Here is a 19107-nt window from a genome sequence, read left to right as displayed (position 1 = left end):
ACTACAAACTTGAAAACAAACACATACACCAACCCAAAAGTTAAAAAAGGGATGCACACAGACTCAAAATTAGAGGATGGAAAATCAACTTCCAGGTGAATGGATCACAAAAGAAGGCAGGAGTTGCAATTTTAATATCAGACAAAATAACTTAAAGCTATTAAAAATTAAAAAAGATACACAAGAACACTACTTAATGATAAGATGTTCAATCCACCAACAAGAAATATCTATCTTAAATAGATATGCACCCAACACAGAAGCATCAGCGTTTATAAAGCAACCACTAAGTAAACTAAAAAAACACATACATTGACTCTAACCCCATTATAGCCGGGGACTTAAATAACTCACTAACAACCCTAGATAGAACAACAAAGAGATCTGGAACCTCAACAAACGCTTGACCAAATGGGTAGAACACTTCACCCAACAACCCCAGAATACACATTCTACTCATTACCACATGAAATGTACTTTAAGATTGATCCCAAACTTGGCTGTAAATCAAGCATAAACAAACTTCCTAAGATTGAAATACTGCCATGCTCCTTCTCAGAACACAGTAGAATAAAAATAAATATCAATACCAACAAAATTTCCCCAAGACCCACAAACATATGGACACCAAACAGCATGAAGATGAACAACTACTGGGTCAACACAGAAATTGAAACAGAAATTAAAAGATTCCTGGAAACAAATAAAAATGAAGAAACATCTTACCAAAACCTCTGTGATGCCATGATAACAGTTCTAAGAGGGGAATTTATATCTCTATGAACACACATCAAGAAAAAAGAAAGATCACAAATTAAGGGAGCTGAAAAGAAAAGACCACCAAAACCCTAACTTTAGCAGAAGAATCCAGATCACCAAAGTTAAAAGCCCAAATATGGGACAAAGAAGACAAAAATATCATAGAAAAAAATAAACAAAACAAAAAGCTGGATCCTTGAAAGAATAAACAAGATTGAGGGACCCCTATACAGAATGACGAAGAAAAAGAGAAAAAGTCCAAATAACAATCAGAAATGCAAAAGATCAAATCACAACTGACCCTGAAGAAATGCAAAAGATTATCAGAGATTACTATGCACATCTGTATGGAAACAAACATGAAAACCTAAACGAAATGGAGGACTTTCTGACATCACACAACCTCCCAAGGTTGAAACAACAAGAAACCGAGACACTAAATAGACCAATAACAACCCAGAAAATTGACTCCATCATAAGAAAACTACCTCACAAACAAAAGCCCTAGACCAGACATCTTTCCAGCAGAATTCTACCAAACATACGAGGAGGAGCTGATATCAATACTATTGAAAGTATTCCAGGCACTCGAAAAAGATGTCTCCCCATAACATTTCACAAAGCTAACATCACACTGATTCCCAAACCGGGTACAGATCCAACGAAAAAGAGAACTATAGGTCAATATTCCAAATAAACATAGATGCAAATATTTTCAACAAGATTTTAGCAAATCGGATCCAACAACACATCTCAAAAATCATCCACTATGACCAAGTAGGCTTCATCCTCAGGATACAGGGATGGTCGAATATTCACTAGATCATAAATGTAATTTAATACATCAATAGATGTAAAACCAAGAACCACATGATTATATCATTAGATGCAGAAAAAGCTTTTGATGAAATCCAGCATTGATTCTTGATAAAAACACTCGAACACCTAGGCACAGAAGGAACGTACCTCAAAATAGTAAGCGCCATCTATTATAAACCCACAGCCAGCATATTGCTAAATGGACAGAAACTGGAAGCATTTTCCCTGAAAACCGGAACAAGACAAGGATGCCCACTCTCACCCCTCCTGCTTAACCCTGTGTTGGAAGTTCTAGCTAGAGCAAATAGACAAGAGAAGGAAATCAGGGGTATCCAAACAGAAATAGAAAAAGATAAGTTATCCCTCTTTGCTGATGATACAATCCTATACCTCGAAAATCCAAGCGAGTCTGTCAAAAACCTCCTGGCACTGATAAAGGACTTTGGCAAAGTTTCAGTGTATAAAACAAATGTGCAAAGGACAGTCACATTCTTATACACCAACAACAGACAGGCAGAGAACAAAATAAAAAGCACAACCCCATTCACAATAGCCAAAAAAAGAATGAAATACCGCAGCATCTTCCTAACCAGAGAAGCCACCTTTACAATGAAAATACAAAACACTGCTCAAAGAAATTCAAGAAGACACAAATGGAAAAAATATTCCATGCTCATGAATAGGAGTAATCAACATTGTTAAGATGTCCACCTACAAAAGGTAATCTACAGATTCAACGCAATACCCATTAAATTGCCAACATCATTCTTCTCAGATCTGAAAATGACAATACAAAAATTCATATGGAAACATAAATCACCCCGAACAGCCAAAACAATCTTTAGCAAAAGAAACAAAGTGAGTGGGAGGTATCACACTTCGAGGCTTTAAACTTTACTATAAGGCTACAAAAATCAAAACGCCCTGGTATTGGTACAAGAACAGGAATATGGACCAATGGAACAGGATACAGATTCTGGAAGCAAAGTCTCAATTTCTCAACCAACTCATCTTTGACAGAGCCTCCACCTACAACCATTGGGGAGAGGAGAACCTATTCAGTAAATGGTGCTAGGAAAACTGGCTGACCACATACGGAAGAATGAAACAGGACCCTTACCTATCACCATACACAAAAATAAACTCTAAATGGATCAAAGACCTAAATGTAAAACCTCAAATTATAAGAATCTTAGAAAACGCAGGAGACACCCTTACAGAAATCGGAGTAGGCAACCGACTCCTGATCAAAACCCCAAATGTCCATGCCATAAGAGAAAAGAAAGACAAGTGGAACCCTTATTAAACCAAAAATCTTCTGCAAAGCAAAAGAAACCATCAAGAGAGCAGGGAGACAGCCCACAAAAAGGGAAAAAAATATCTGCCAACTGTATATCTGATAAAGGCCTACAACAAACTCAAACGTGCCAAAAGGAAAAAAACAAACAACCCCATTAAAAAGTGGGCAAAAGACATAAATAGACACTTCTCAAAAGAAGATAGACAGGCAGTCAACAGACACATGAAAAAGTGCTCAGCCTCACTAATCAAATCAAAGAAATGCAAATCAAAACCACATTGAGAAACCACATTGAGATCCCAGATCCCAGTAAGAATGGCCAACATTAATAAAACAAACAATAGATGCTGGGAAGAATGCAGAGAAAAAGGAACACTGCTACACTGCTGGTGGGAAAGCAAACTAGTACAACCTTTATGGAAAACAGTGTTGCGATTTCTTTTTATTTTTTTGAGTTGGAGTCTCACTCTGTCGCCCAGACTTGGGTGCAGTGGCACGCTCTCCGCCACTGCAGCCTCGATCTGCTGGGCTCCGGTGATCCTTCCGCTTTAGCCTTCCAAGTAGCCGGAACTATAGGCGTGCACTACCACGCCCGGCTAATTTTTGATTTATTGTAGAGACGAGGTCTCGCCAAGTTGCCTGTACGGGTCTCAAACCCACAGGCTCAGGAAATCCTCTTGCCTTGGCCTCCCAAAGTGCTGGGATTACAGGCTGAGCCACCCAGCCCAGCCTGGCGATTTCTAAAAGAACTAAAAATTGACCTTCCATATGACCCAGCAATCCCACTACTGGGAATATACCCGGAGGAACTCAAATCATTCTACCAAAAAGAAAACTGCACATGCATGTTTACTGTAGCACTATTCTCAATAGCAAAAACACGGAACCAACTGTGCTGCCCATCGAAACTAGACTGGATAAAAAAATGTGGTATATAAACACAATGGAATATTAGTCAGACAAAGAAGGACAATTATATGGATTTCGCAGCAACTTGGATGGATTTAGAGTCTATCATACTCAGTGATCTATTACAGAAAAAGAACTGAGTACCACATGTTCTCACTCACAAGTGGGCCCTGAACATTTATCATAATACTATAAGAAAGGGATTGGCAGTAGTGGGATACTGCTAGGGTGGGTGGGTGGGGGACACAACATCAATAAGGGTACCTGATCTCAAACCAGCAAAGTGGGAACCAAAGGGAGACCCAAACTTTATCTGTATGATGTCCACTTGTATAGCTAATCCTGAATTGTACCCCATACCTTTAAAATAAAATAAGTATAAAAAAAGAAAATTATGATTCCCTGATTCCAGCTTTTAAAATTAACTATTATAACTATGTAGAAACAGGAAAAGATATTTATAAACTGTCAAGCAAAGAAATCAGAATTCAAAACTGCATACATACTGTGGCTCTGAAACTGCATACAAAAGCATCAGAGTAAATTCAGAGGGATATAGTGAGATATTTTAAAATTTTTAGAGAGAGACTGCAATACTCAACATGTTAGACTACTAACTCCAAGTTCACAGTTACATTAGAATGTGCTCCATTCCTTTTAATGAAGTTATATTTGTGGAGCCTGATTTTGGGAAGATGCTATGATAAAAATAAGTACTGTGTGAAGATTAATGTGGAAAGGAGAGTGGAAGTATCCAATCTGATTGCAAGATTTAAGAAGTAATGCAAGCCGGGCTCGGTGGCTCAGCCTGTAATCCTGCGCCTTTGGGAGGCTGAGGTGAGTGGATTGCCTGAGCCCGCAGGAAAAAAAATCAGCCGGGCGTGGTAGTGCATGCCTGTAATTCCGGTTACTCAGAAGGCTGAGGAGGAAGGATCGCCGGAGCCCAGCAGGTCGAGGCTGCAGTGGCCGGGAGTGGCCACTGCACTCCAGACTGGGCGACTGAGTGAGACTCCAACTCAAAAAAAAAAGAAGTAATGCAGTACCCAACAAATACAAACATTCCAGTAGTATATAATTTCGGTCATTTAAAAATAAATGGCTATTAAGTTGTTAGGACATAAATCTTATTAAATTATTTGAATGTAAGTATTTTATAAATGGAATTGTTTGGTACTTCCTTTGGTTTGGGGTACCATGATAAAATTTCTGAGACACTAAGGAGTCCATGAATGAGAAAATTTGGGAACGTCTGATGCACACTATAACTGCAAATAAGCTAAAAAAAAAAAAAAAAGAGCACACAAATACAAAGAAATTATGCCAACTTGATAAGTTAGAATAAGAACTGTGGCATTTTTTTTTTCAATTTTTTTTTTTTTAATGCTATTGCTATACTGATTTTACTAAAAAGGGAAAGAAAAGCTAAGCTTGTTATAGCCATGAAAATAGTCCTCTAGGTTATTCATTTCTCAGGTCAGAGACTCCAAAATTATAATCAAAGGCTTACTTTACCTTGCTTTTTAGTTTTAATAACAGAGATCTTACAACATTTCCTTACTTAAAACAACAAACAATAATAATCTCTCAGAGCATTCTTATTAAAAAGATTCAAATATAAATTCTAGTATTTCTATAGTATTATACATTTTATAAGCACATTTACTTGTATCATTATAATTTTGAGACTCATATCAACATTACAGTCAGGTTTGTAACATTTTTATTCTCATTTTATTGATGAGAAAACTGAGATTAAAAGAAATTCTCAATGTTGTGCAAATATCTGTTGAGCATCCAAAACATAAGGCACTATTAGATAGAACACTAAACAAAATAGTTCATAATTTTTGACCTTATAGTCTATGGAGCTTATATTCTTGAAGCAGACCCAGAACCCAAATCCAGGATTTTAAACCCCAAATATAGTACTTTTTTTTGTTAGTTTTGTTTTAAATCTCATTACTTGTTTAAACTTCACTTCCAAACACCTGTTCTATATAATATAAACTGTAACAATAAAATTAAAGATAAAAAAATATGAGCCTCAGCAAGTGGAAGGTATTTATAATTTAGTGGAAAAAGAATAAAATATGCACAGTATAGTGGGTTGAATGATGGCCGACCAAAAGATATACTCATGATTTAACCCCTGGAATGTGCAAGTATAACTTTATTTGGAAAAGGAGACTTTGTAGCTATAATTAAGTGAAGGATCTTGAGACTAGATCTTCCTGGATTATTTAAGTGGGCTCCATCTAAATCCAGGGTCAAGTATCCTTATGAGAAACACACACAGTGGAGACACAGAGAAGGCTGCCATGTGAAGACAGAGGCAGAGACAGGAGTTAGACAGTCACAAGCTAAGGCATACCTAGAGAGACCTGAAATTGGAAAAAGCAAGGAAGAATTTTCGCCTAGGGCTTCGGAGGATGAAAAGCCCTGCCAACACCTTGATTTCAGATTTTTTGCCTCCACACAGTGAGGAAATAAAGTCTGTTGTTTTAAGTCACCAAGTTTGTGGTCATTTGTTATGGCAGCCACAGGAATCTAATACACAAAGGTGTAAAAAAAAGTAGTATAAAAATTACCTCTGTTATTTTAACCGCTTTCCTCATTTGTTGACGTTCCCAAACATCTTGATATTCCTCTTCCTGACTTTCTTCACTTGCTTCTTCATTTCTATTTCCTAGGGGATAAAAAAAGTTCACATATAAACATTCAATATTTTTCCATTCCAAACTGCAGCCACCATTTTGGGGTCTTATTATATGTAGCCTTAGCACCACTTTACAGTTATTTATTCTTTACAATAATTCTGGAAGAAGAATCTATTATTGCCCTCCTTTCAAAAATTAGGAAACATGAAGAATGGGAGGGTAAATAACTTTTCTGAGGACTATGTTGAAGCTGGAACTTCAGTCAGTAGAAATTGGATCCAGAGATCTGACTCTAAAACCTATACTGTATTACCAAACCATTCCACTTATACAGCCCCAAATACATAAAAACTTGAACTACAGGCACACACCACCATGCCCAGCTAATTTTTTGATTTATTATAGAGACAAGGTCTCACCAAGTTGACCAGACTGGTCCCACTTCTACAGCCCCAAATACATAAAAACTTGAACTACAGGCACACACCACCATGCCCGGCTAATTTTTTGATTTATTGTAGAGACGAGGTCTCACCAAGTTGACCAGACTGGTCTCGAACCCATAGGCAACATATCTGCAATCCTCTCATCTTGGCCTCCCAAAGTGCTGGGATTATAGGCTTAAGCCACCATGCCCAGTCCTTTTTTTTTTTCTTTCTTTTGAGTCAGGGTCTCACTCTGTCATCAAGCCAGAGTGCAGTAGCACAATCATGGCTCACAGCAGCCTTAAACTCCTGGGCTCAGGCGACTGGCCTCCCGAGTAGCTGGAATTATAAGCATGTGCCACTATGCCCAGTTAAATTTTTTTAAAGACAAAGTCTAACTATGTTGCCTAGGCTGCTTAAAAATAATTTCTGAGTTATAAAGAACCAAAGTCTCATTTAAAAAATATATTATCTAAAGTTACAAAAATTTTGGTAAAAAGAATATACTCTAAATCAGAAATGTGAAAATAGTCCTCTGAGAGTCATTATTATTGATAAATTTTATTACAGCAGAAAATATTTTAATACATGACACCTAAAATCTCTGAAGATGCTTCCATGTAAAAAAAAAATCTTCATAAAGGCAACAATAATTTGAAATGTTTCAAAAATAAGACATTATACAACTTTTTACTAACTTGCTAATAAAGATCCAGTGGAGGTCAGGCATTAGTAAGCATTATTACATATGATACAGATACATGTTTTGGAGGCCATAATGTCATGGATCAAATTTATATGAAATAAGAACCAATATCAACCCTCTACAATATGAGACATGACATAATTTTAAGGAAGTTAGCCATAATATTATATTCTAATGAAAATGCCTTAATATTCATATATCAGTAAATAAGTTAAATTATATACTTGTTTCTTCAGCCATTCTTTGCCTAAGTGTTTGAGGCTTTAGGGTAAATGGTATTCTCTTTTCATGGTCATCAGGCTCACTCTCAGGGTCTTCATCATGGCTTCTCTCCGTACCAGAGATGGTGGAGGAAGGTTTTACATCCAAAGAAATATAGTCATCTTGGGCCCTGGCCAATTCACGTTTTCTGCGGGCTGCCTGAATAAAAGCTGCATCAGGGATCTTAACTGAAAGAAACAAAGAGAAGACACTGAACATCAAAGACCAACATAAAAATTCCTCACATTCAAAGAAAAAAGGAACCATTTTCCTCATGTTTCCTATTTTGATATATACATGTGACTTTAATAAAAGGCTCAAATTCTACATCAGTAAAGAAAGAAAATTAATAGGGGTTAGTTTCCATTTGGAGAAATAAACCTAATCTAGAAATGTCAGAAAATACATTAAAAACGACTCCATTTTCTCTTTTAATGCTCTTACTCATCAGGTGTTAGCTATTTCTCATTTCCGGGAGCTCTGAGATTGTCAGGGTAGGAATGTGGAGAGGGTTGTGAGGGGAGTTGTTCAGTCAGTGAGAACTGCAGAAGTTAAAAGGATCAATGACAGCCCAGTCTGGTTTATCAAATAGGAGAGCTACTACACTGTGATGCACCCCTTCCTTGTGGGCACTCATGCATGTAGGGACTCAGAAACAGACTACAACTGATGTAAGGCCAAGTCAGGTTCTGAGGGTTTGTGGCGAGTCCCACCTGAATAAACATGAGAAGTTAAAAAGTGGTATAAGGGAAATAATAAGGTTCATTTACCAGGTGAAATGTATTTAACAACTCTTAACAGAGGCTTATTTTCTTTTATCTTGAGTTTTTTTACAGTAATTAATATAATGCTCATTAATATAAATGCTTCCAACTCAAAATGTGTTTCTTCATGTATGACCTAAGCCAGAATTTATCTTCATACTCGGGAAAAAATGGCTTCTTAAGAATAATACTACCATAAACAAATGGCATGAGAAATTTGCACCATTTCAAGTACTTCATACTCTTAAGATGTCAAGCCAATAAGGCTCAAGTAAAATTCTCTAACTTTTCCCACAAAGTGGTCCAAATTCTTTAAAAAATAAATAGAAAGATGCCACATACATGAAGCTACAATAAAGAAATAAAAGTTCAAGAAAAAGAAGAGTATTCTGTCTTGTTTCTCCATATCTAGTACCTAGCTCAAGGGTTTTCACAGCCGGTGCTGGGCAATCACAGAATGAATAACATTAGCATATTGTTTTACAATGAAAACATGTTTTTACAGATTTATATCTCATGAATAATTTTTCCACCCACATCAACTATTTGATACCCAACCATCTAGGGCAGAGAGGTTAACTATCATCTCCCATTAGTAATAAGCAGTCTCTGCCACAGGGAATATTTCAAGGCAGATATTCCATTGGTGGATCATTGTAACAGTTCTATGATCTGCACACAAAACAAATGCTCTCCTTCCAAAAGCCAGTCCTTTAAATTATCACATGCCTTCATCTTTTCTTCTCCAGCCAATAAGCCCCTTGCACTTAAAAAAAAATGTTCCTCATAGCACAAGTTTTCAACTTTTAATCAGTATATGTCAATGGGCATTTGATGGAGAAGCAATTCTTCACTGTTCTGAACTGTCCTGCTCTCTGCAGGACATTGACCATTCCCTGCCTCCGAGGCGCTATGTGCCAACAATACCTCAATCACTACGATGATTAAAAAACTACTCCATACATTTCCAAATACTGCTCTCTCTCCTTAGGTGAGCAGTGCAGCCAACACCTTATAACCACTGCCTTACACTGTTTAATACACCATCTTCCATAGCAGCACTGTTCAGTAGTAGCCACTAGCCATATGTGACTATTTAACCAAACAAAAAATTTAGTTTCTCAGTCACACTAACCACACTGCAAGAGCTCAGCAGTCACATGTGGCCAGTGGCTACTCTACTGCACAGTGAAGACATCATCACAGAAAATTCTGCTGGAATTTTGTATCTATTGGAATTCTGTTTCTAGAATCTAGATAAGGCTTTACTTGTTTACCAGGCTTCAGGTCTTAATATTGGCTTAATTACTTAGTACTTCTGTACCTTGTGAACATGGATAAGAAAAAAAATTACAAGGCAACAGAGCGACTGATTATTATTTCATGGGTTAATAAATAAGCACTGATTACTATATTACACATCTTTTACGATACATTTTAAAATTTTGTTTCAATATAATTTGTCTTCTTTATAAAGTTAGGTGCTTTATTAGCTTTCTCAGAATGGGATTTGGGCTTCACTAAACTGAAAAAGAAGTCCATAGCACAAAGCGAGTTATAAACTCCTATAAAGGGCTAAATAAAAATTTCTGACTATGTAGGTCAGTCTCTTCGCTGCCACTTTTCAACTCTGCAACTGCAGTGCAAAACCAGCCACAAATAATATGTAATGGAAAGGGTGTGACTGTGTTAAAACTTGATTTCCAATCAAATGGGCTAGACTTGCCAATCCTGGAACTAGACTGATCTTTCTAAACATAAAATGGTTGTGTCACCTATCTTTGTAAAATTTTCAGTGGTTCCCCAAGGTCTGTATAATCTAACTCCAACTTGTGCCTCCTGTTTTGTTTCTTTTTCTTAAACTCTTAATCGAAGATTTCCAGCCAAACAGCTATTTTTAGTTCCCTGCACATATTAGGTATCTTCCCTAGAGTTTTAGATACACTATACCCTGTACCTGAAACATTCTTACTGACAAATTCTTCCAAGTTTGAAGGATTCTTCAAATCCTTCAAGTATCAATTGGAATTACCCAGTACAGCACAGTGATTAAGAACATAGGCTCTGGAGTAGAATGCTTGCGTTTGAAACCTAGCTCTGTCTCTTACAAGTTATCGGACTTTGGGCACATTATACAATGAAGATGAGCAGTCATTGATTAAGTCATCAGTAATGACCTACTTGCCTCATGTATCACTAGAGTTTGTTGTGTTATCAACAATAAAAATCACGAATGTAGAAAATACTAAGCCAGGCTCGGTGGCTCAGCCTGTAAGCCCACACCTTTGGGAGGCTGAGGTGAGTGGATTGCCTGAGCCCGTGGGTTCGAAACCCTCCTGGGCAACTTGGAGAGACCTCATCTCTACAATATATCAAAAATTAGCTGGGCATGGTCGCGCACGCCTGTAGTTCCAGCTACTTGGAAGGCTGAGGCAGAAGGATTGCCGGAGTCCAGCAAGTCGAGGGTGCGGTGGCCGGGAGCGGCCACTGCACTCCAGTCTGGGTGACAGAGTGAGACTCTAACTCAAAAAACAAACAAAAAAAGAAAATACTATATTAGAAAATTCTTAACCAAAAGTGAGCCCCTTCATATGAATTAACTTGTAGTAGCAGTTGTATTTTTCATCACCACAAATTGGCAGAATAATCCAGTCATCCTTCATGACAAAAATTACCAACCTGTTGATGACAATTCTTTTTCTTCCAGAGAGCTGGAGTCATCAGAAGATGATCCCTGACCATCCTGACTTTCTGAGGAGTAATGTGTTCCATCCTCTTCGTCTGTTGAAGGATCAACTCTTCTGGATTCTAACAGGACATTTTTTGAATAAAACAAAAATCAAGATAACAGAATCAATAATAGAAATTCTGAACAACACATGGTATATGTACAATACAGTGCTTTAATCTTACTTCATATGTTTAAAGCAGACATACAGCAGACCTTTCTCCAACTGTAGTCTTTCTGAAACAATTAAATGGTCTATCAAATGGACAAATATTTACCCTTTTGGTATAACCTACATAATTAAATAAAATATTTCCAAAAGGATGCAATGAGGGAAGGAAACATAAGGGAAAAAAAAGACAAAAATTGAAGTAAATATTACTTAAATATTAGAAAAGAAAAATGGTAGCGAATAATTAGAAAAGAAAAAAAATTTAATGTACACTTACTATTTGCTAGGCACATTGAAACCTGCTTTACACAACTTGCTTCACTTAATACTCACAATTCTGCAAAGTATATGCTATTTCTTTTATGAGGGACAACTAAGAATAGAGTGGACAACTAACACCAACTCAGTAAGTAGAGAAGCAGAGTTTTCAACCTAATTCCACCCAACTGCGGAATTTAGGTTCTCCTTATAGTGTACCATATTTCAATGGCTGGTGGCAAGAAGTGTTATAATGACCACTTTGGTCAAAATTAAAGTATGGGTGGATTTCCAGCAAGATGGTGATGAAACAGGTCAGACTACGAGAGTCTCTACAAAACTGAGTGCCCATAAAGACTCCCTGTGTGAGTGGGTGTGTGCGGCTGGGTGAGTGAAAGTCCATCTGAGGGCAGACTTGGGTTCATGCAGACTCCCTGTGTGAGTGGGTGTGTGCTGGTGGGTGAGTGAAAGTCCATCTGAGGGCAGACTTGGGTTCATGCACCCAGGGCTTTCCTCTGGAGGTGACTGCAACCCCCCACTGCCCTGAGATTGGAGCCGCCAGTGAGCACCATCGCCTGCTGTTCTTGGGGCTCTTCTGAGAAATGGCTGTGGAATACAGCTGCTCCTCATCCCATCACCTGTGACAACAGAGTGGCAGGAACCCTGGATCCATGGAGAGAGAGGAGGTAGGAGAGGTGGAGAGGGACCCCACCACTGGTAAGGAAACTCCAACCGGAGCCATTTTCTCTGTCCCAGAACCAGGCAGAGAACTGCATTGCCCCACCCAGCTCCAGCCATCCTCCAACCTGGGACCTAGAGATTATCTCATCAAACTCAGAGAGACAGACACTCCTCCTCCCATACTGGAACAGGCACAGCATATCAGATCTGAGTGGGAGACCTGACAACAGCAGCAACAAGCCAGGTGAATTCAGATCTGATCTACCCTCCTCCCATAGTAGGGGCATCTGACCATGCTGAGAGCAACCCTATCAGCCTGCACTGAGAGCAGAGAGGAGGGGGCTAGAGACTAGAGTGGAAAGGAAGTTGAGTTATGTGAGCAGCCTCAGAGTTTGTTTGTTTTGCTTGTTTTTCTTTGTTTTTTGGTTTTAGTTTTTTTTCTCTTCCCTCTTTTTCTGTTTTTGATTACTTTTTCATACTTTGTTTCTGCTATTTTATTGTTTTTTGACATCATGTTTGTGTATGGGTGTTTTTGAGGGAGAGTAAGAGGTTTCCTTGGTTTGTGTGTTTGTATGATTGTATGTTTTTATTTGTTTAATATTTTCTGTCTTTGTTTGGGTTTCTTTTCATTTGTTAGTTGGTACACCTGTCTGTTTTCCCGCTTCATCTTCTTGCTCTCCACCTCCCTCTCATCCCCCTCCTTCCCTTTTCCACTCTTTTCCCTTTTCTTATTCCACTTTGCTTTCAGGAGACAAACCTATACCCCCATTGCATGGAAAGACTGTAAGGAAGTAGGAAGATGATTCCAGGGGTCCCACACACCTGTCACTGGATACTGGGATATGCAGATAGTTTCTGAATCCCAGCTCCCATCTCAATTAAATCTCAAAACTGAAAAAGTACAGCCTCCCACCCACAGTCCAACTTCAGAAATGAACAAAGCCAGAGGATCCACATAAGGAAGAATAGGAGATAGAGCAAACAGAAATAAAAGCTACCCCCTTAACCCTGAACAACAGAATTAAAGAGGAGATTTTAAAAAGGGGGAAAGAAAATCTACACAAATGAAGAAAAACCAAAAGAAGAATATGGGTCTCACACACAGACCCCTGGGAGGTCAGCCACTGAGAATACAGACTTTCAACTGCAAACAATGAAGAGCCCCCAGAACATCTGGTCTCAAACCACAAACCCAGATATCAAGATATTAATAGAGAGAATAAACAGAATTGAGGAGAGACAAGAGAAAAGAATGAAGAATGATAACTGAGATAACAGCAATAAAGAATACAGTGAATGAAGCAAATAATAAATTGATAAGCATGGGAAGCAGAATTAACCAAGAGAAAAATCTCAGAGCTTAAGGACCAAAATATGGAACTACCCAAACTGTTAAAAACATAGAAAAGAAGTTTAAAAAGACAGAACAAATCCCTTGAGAGATGAGCAATTATCTCAAGAGGCCAAACCTAAGATTAATTGGAATTCCTGAGGCAGACAGAGAGACAGAGTTCACCCTGGAATAAACATTCCATGAAATTATCCAAGAAAACTTCCCTTATCCCATCAGTGATATAACCATTCAAACATAGAGATTCAGTGAACACCTATAATATAACAAATGAGAAGATCAATTCCTAGACACATAGCAATTTGCCTACACAAAGTAGGTATAAAAGAAAAAATCCTAAAGACACAAGAGAAAAAGGTCAGACTACCTACAAGGGAAGGTCAATAAGAATAGCAGCAAGACTTATCCACAGAAGCACTTCAGGCTAGAAGAGCTTAGAGCCCAATCTTCAAAGTTCTCAAAGATAAACAACTGCTCATCTTTCAAAAGGTTTCAAGAATTACCTACCCAGCTAAGCTTCATCAGTGATGGAGAATTAAAATCCTTCCCAGACATTCAATCCCTAAGCACTTATGCTGCCTACAGACCTGCTCTGCAAGAAACACTTAAGAAATCAAACACAGAAGAAAGGAAAAAAAGAATGACAATGCCCTTCCCAAGAATGCAGGAAAAAGATGGAAACCACACATGAATCAACCCAAAAATCAAAACAAAGACAATAAACAAACAGCAGAAACAATAACAAATCCCATAAGAACCTCATGACAGGGATAAACTCTCACATCTCAATAATTAGCCTGAATGTTAATGGACTAAATGCACCACTGAAAAACACAGAATGGCAAAATGGATAAAAATGTCATGAGGCAGCAAAATATTGTCTCCAAGACACTCATTTCACAAGAAAGGACACTCACGAACTCAAAGTAAGAGGATGGGAAACAAAATTTCAGGCAAATGAAACACAAAAGAAAGCAGGAGTTGTGATTTTAATATCAGACAAAATATACTTTAAGTTATCAAAAATTTAAAAAGATATGGAAGGTCACTACATAATGATAAAAGGTCCAATTCATCAACAAGAAATACCCATCCTAAACATATATGCACACAACATAGGAGCACCAACTTTCATAAAGTGGCTTCTAGGTAAACTTAAAAAAGATATTGACTCTAACACTATCCTAACTGGGGACTTAAATAGCCCACTCACAACCCCAGATCATCAAGACAAAAAAAAAAAAAAAAAAAATCAACAAGGAGACCTGGAACCTCAATGCTTGACCAAATGGACTTAATTGATACCTACAGAACACTCTACTCAACAACCACAGAATACACATTCTACTCATCACCACATGGAACATACTCTAAGATTGACCACATCCTCAGCCATAAATCAAGCTTAACAAATTCCGTAAGATTGAAATACTGCCATACACATTCTCAGACCACAGTGGGATACAAATAAATATCAACACCAACAAAGTTCCCCCAAAACCCACAAAGACATGGACACTAAAAAGTATGTTAAACAACTCCTGGGTCAACATGGAAATCAAGAGAGAGGTTAGCCGGGCTCGGTGGCTCAGCCTGTAATCCTGTGCTTTGGGAGGCTGAGGTGAGTGGATTGCCTGAGCCCATGGGTTCGACACCCACTTGGGCAACCTCATCTCTACAATAAATCTAAAACTAGCTGGGTGTGGTAGCATGCGCCTGTAGTTCCAGCTACTTGGAAGGCTGAGGTGGAAGGATCACCAGAGCCCAGCAGGTCAAGGCTGCGGTGGCCAGGAGTGACCACCGCACTCCAGTCTGGGAGATGGAGTGACACTCCAACTCAAAAAAAAAAAAAAAAAAAAAAAAAAAAAAAGGTTAAAAGATACCTGGAAACAAATAAAACCAAAGAAACATCTTACCAAAACCTCTGGGATGCCACGAAAGTAGTACTCAGAGGGGAATTCATAACTCTATGAACACACAAGAAGAAAATGGAAAGATCACAAGTTAACAGCCTCATAAACCACCCAAGGAAGTTGGAAAAGCAAGACCACCAAAACCCTGATTTCAGCAGGAGAATCCAGATCACCAAAATAAAAGCCCAAATTTGGGACATAAAAGACAAAAAAAAAGATAACATGAAAAAAACCCAACAAAACATAAAGCTGGTTCTTTGAAAGGATAGAGAAGATTGATGGACCCCTAGCTAGACTGACCAAGCAAAAGCCCAAATAAACACAATCAGAAATGCAAAGGATCAAGTTACAACTGACCCTGAAGAAATACAAAAGATTATCAGAGACTAATATGTACACTTGTATGGAAACAAACCTGAAAACCTAAAGGAAATGGAGAAATTTCTGACATCACACAACCTCCCCATGTTGAAACAAGAAGAAATTAAGACCCTAAATAGACCAATAACAATCCAGGAAATTGACTATGTCATAAGAAAACTACCTACAAAGAAAAGCCCTGGACCAGATGGCTTTCCAGCAGAATTCTACAAAACATACAAGGAGAAACTGATACCAATCCTGTTGAAAGTATTCCAGGCAGTTGAGAAAAATGAAACTCTCCCCAAATCATTTTATGAAGGTAAGATCTCATTGATACCCAAACTAGGTAAAGATCCAACAAGGAAAAAGAACTACAGGCCAATATCTTCAATGAACATAGACACTAATATTCTCAACAAGATCCTAGCAAACCAGATTCGACAACACATCTCAAAAATCATCCACCACAACCAAGTAGGCTTCATCCAAGGGATGCAGGGCTGGTTCAATATTCACAAGACCATAAACGTGATTAAGTACATCAATAGATGTAAAAACAAAAACCACGTATCATCAGACACGGAAAAAGTCTTTGACAAAATCCAGCACTCTTTCTTGATTAAAAATCCTCGAACATCTAGGCATAGTTGGAACATACCTCAAAACAGTAAGAGCCATCTACGAGAAACCCACAGCCACATATACTAAACACAGAAACTGGACCCATTTCTCCTGAAAACTGGAAAAAGACAAGGATGCCCATTCTCACTCCTCCTTTTCAACTATTTTTGGAATTCCTAGCCAAAGCAATCAGACAAGAGAAGGAGATCAGGGATATCCAAGTAGGAAAAGAGGAAGTCAAGTCATGATTATATACCTCAAAAACCCAAGAGAATCTGTGAAAAACCTTCTTGCGCTGATAAAGGACTTTGGCAAAGTCTCAGGGTATAAAATAAATGTGCAAAATCCAGCTGCATTCTTATATACCAACAGCAAACAAACAGAAACCCAAATAAAAAGCACAATTCCATTCACATCAGTCACAGTCACAAAAAGATGAAATACCTTGGCATCTTCCTAATCAAAGACTTTTACAATGAAAACGACAAAACACTGCTCAAAGAAATCAAGGATGACACAAACAAATGGAAAACATATTCCAGGTTCATGGATTGGAAGAATCAAATTGTTAAGATATTCATCCAACCCAAGCCAACCCACAGATTTAATGCAATACCCATTAAATTACCAGCAGCATTCTTCTCAGACCTGGAAATAACAAAACAGGACATATGGACACATAAACAACCATAAATAGCCAAAACAATCCTCAACAAAACAACAGCAAAAAGCAGGAGGTATCACACTCCCAGATTTTAAACTTTATTATAAAGCTACAATAATCATAACAGTCTGGAACTGGTACAAGATCAGGCATATAGACCAATGGAACAGGATTGAGATTCCAGAAGCAAAACCTCAATTTCTCAACCAACTCATCTTCGACAAAGCCATTACCACCAACCACTGGAGAGAGGAGAACCTATTCAGTAAATGGTGCTGGGAAACTGGCTGATCACATGCAGAAGATTAAAATAAGATCCCTACCTATCACCATACACAAAAATAAACTCTAAATGGATCAAAGACCTAATAAACATAAAACCTCAAACTATAAGAATCTTAGAAAACACAGGAGACATCCTTATGGAAATCAGAACTGGCAATCAATTCCTGATCAAAACTCCAGGTACCCATGCCATAAGAGATAAGATAGACAAGTGGAACCTCATCAAACTGAGAAGCTTCTGCAAAGCCAAAGAAACTTTCCTGAGAGCAGGAAGACAGCCCACAGACTGAGAAAAGACATTTGCCAACTTCATGTCTGACAAAGGCCTAACATCTAGGATCTACAAGGAACTCAAACATGCCTAAAAGAAAAAAACAAACAGCCCCATTACAAAATGGGCAAAAGATATGAATAGACACTTCTCAAAAGAAGACATACATGCAGCCAACAGATACATGACAAAATGCTCAGCCTCACTAGTCATCAAAGAAATGCAAATTAAAACTACACTGAGATACCACCTAACTCCAGTCAGGATGGCCATTATCAATAACTCAAAAAACAACAGACGCTGGAGATGATGCGGTGAAAAGGGGACACTTCTACACTGTTGGTGGGAGTATAAACTAATAAAATCTCTGTGGAAAACAGTTTAGTCATTCCTAAAGGATCTAAAAATTGACCTTCCATACAACCTCACAATCCTCCTACTGGGAATATACCCAGAGGAACTCAAATCACTCTGTGAAAAAGATACCTGCACACGTATGTTTACTGCAGCACTGTTCACAATAGCAAAATCATGGAACCAACCGTGCTGCCCAATGAGAGAACTGGATTAAAAAAGTGTAGTACATATATACAATGGACTATTTGTAGTCATAAAGGACAAAATTATGAACTTCACAGCAACTTGGATGGACTTAGAGTCTATAATACTGAGTGAGCTATCACAGAAAGAAAGAACTGAGTATCACATGTTCTCTCTCATAAGCAGATCTTGAACAATTATCATTAACACTATAAGAAAAGGATTGGCAGTAGAGGGAAACTGCTGGAGTGAGGGGGGGAAGAGAGAGGAATTGGCAATAGTGGGAATCTGCTGGGGGGGCACACCTCATCAACAAGGGTACCTGCATAATGAACATATGTATACCTAACCCTGAATTGTACCCCACATCTTTAAAATAAAAAATAAAATTAAAGCATGGGTCTATCGTTTCAGTGCCTGATTTGGGAAGGATACTTAGTCTGTTAAGTTCATCTATTAAGCAAAGATAAACATTAAGAGATGAAACCTACAGGGGTGTTATAAAAAAATGAATGAACAAAAATGTAAAGGAATTATTGACATTACTGGCAAGAAAAGATTTGTTAGCTCACAATAATTTTGCAATCTTTATGAGTAACCTTAAAACATAATCTTACATAGCACTCAATTTTTTTTTTCTTTTTTTTTTGAGTTGGAGTC

General features: G+C 38.0%; 1 protein-coding gene across 1 annotated transcript in view; it reads right to left on the bottom strand.

The window, feature by feature from the left end:
* GCFC2 (GC-rich sequence DNA-binding factor 2) overlaps positions 1 to 19107 on the bottom strand; it is a 52796-nt gene that overhangs the window by 31376 nt on the left and 2313 nt on the right. The window contains exons 2-4 of the mRNA XM_021710085.1: positions 11280 to 11408; positions 7800 to 8024; positions 6376 to 6473 (exon numbers count right to left, since the gene is read on the bottom strand). Of these exons, the coding sequence (XP_021565760.1) occupies positions 6376 to 6473; positions 7800 to 7815 (114 nt within the window). The 5' untranslated portion in view covers positions 7816 to 8024; positions 11280 to 11408. The remainder of the gene's footprint in view (positions 1 to 6375; positions 6474 to 7799; positions 8025 to 11279; positions 11409 to 19107) is intronic.

This window comes from Carlito syrichta, unplaced genomic scaffold (assembly GCF_000164805.1).
Source record: "Carlito syrichta isolate Samal-C Ts95f unplaced genomic scaffold, Tarsius_syrichta-2.0.1 Scaffold288030, whole genome shotgun sequence".
NCBI classification, from domain to species: domain Eukaryota; kingdom Metazoa; phylum Chordata; class Mammalia; order Primates; family Tarsiidae; genus Carlito; species Carlito syrichta.
The sequence above is the reverse complement of the archived record's forward strand: the minus strand, read 5'-3'. Positions and strand labels throughout refer to the sequence as shown.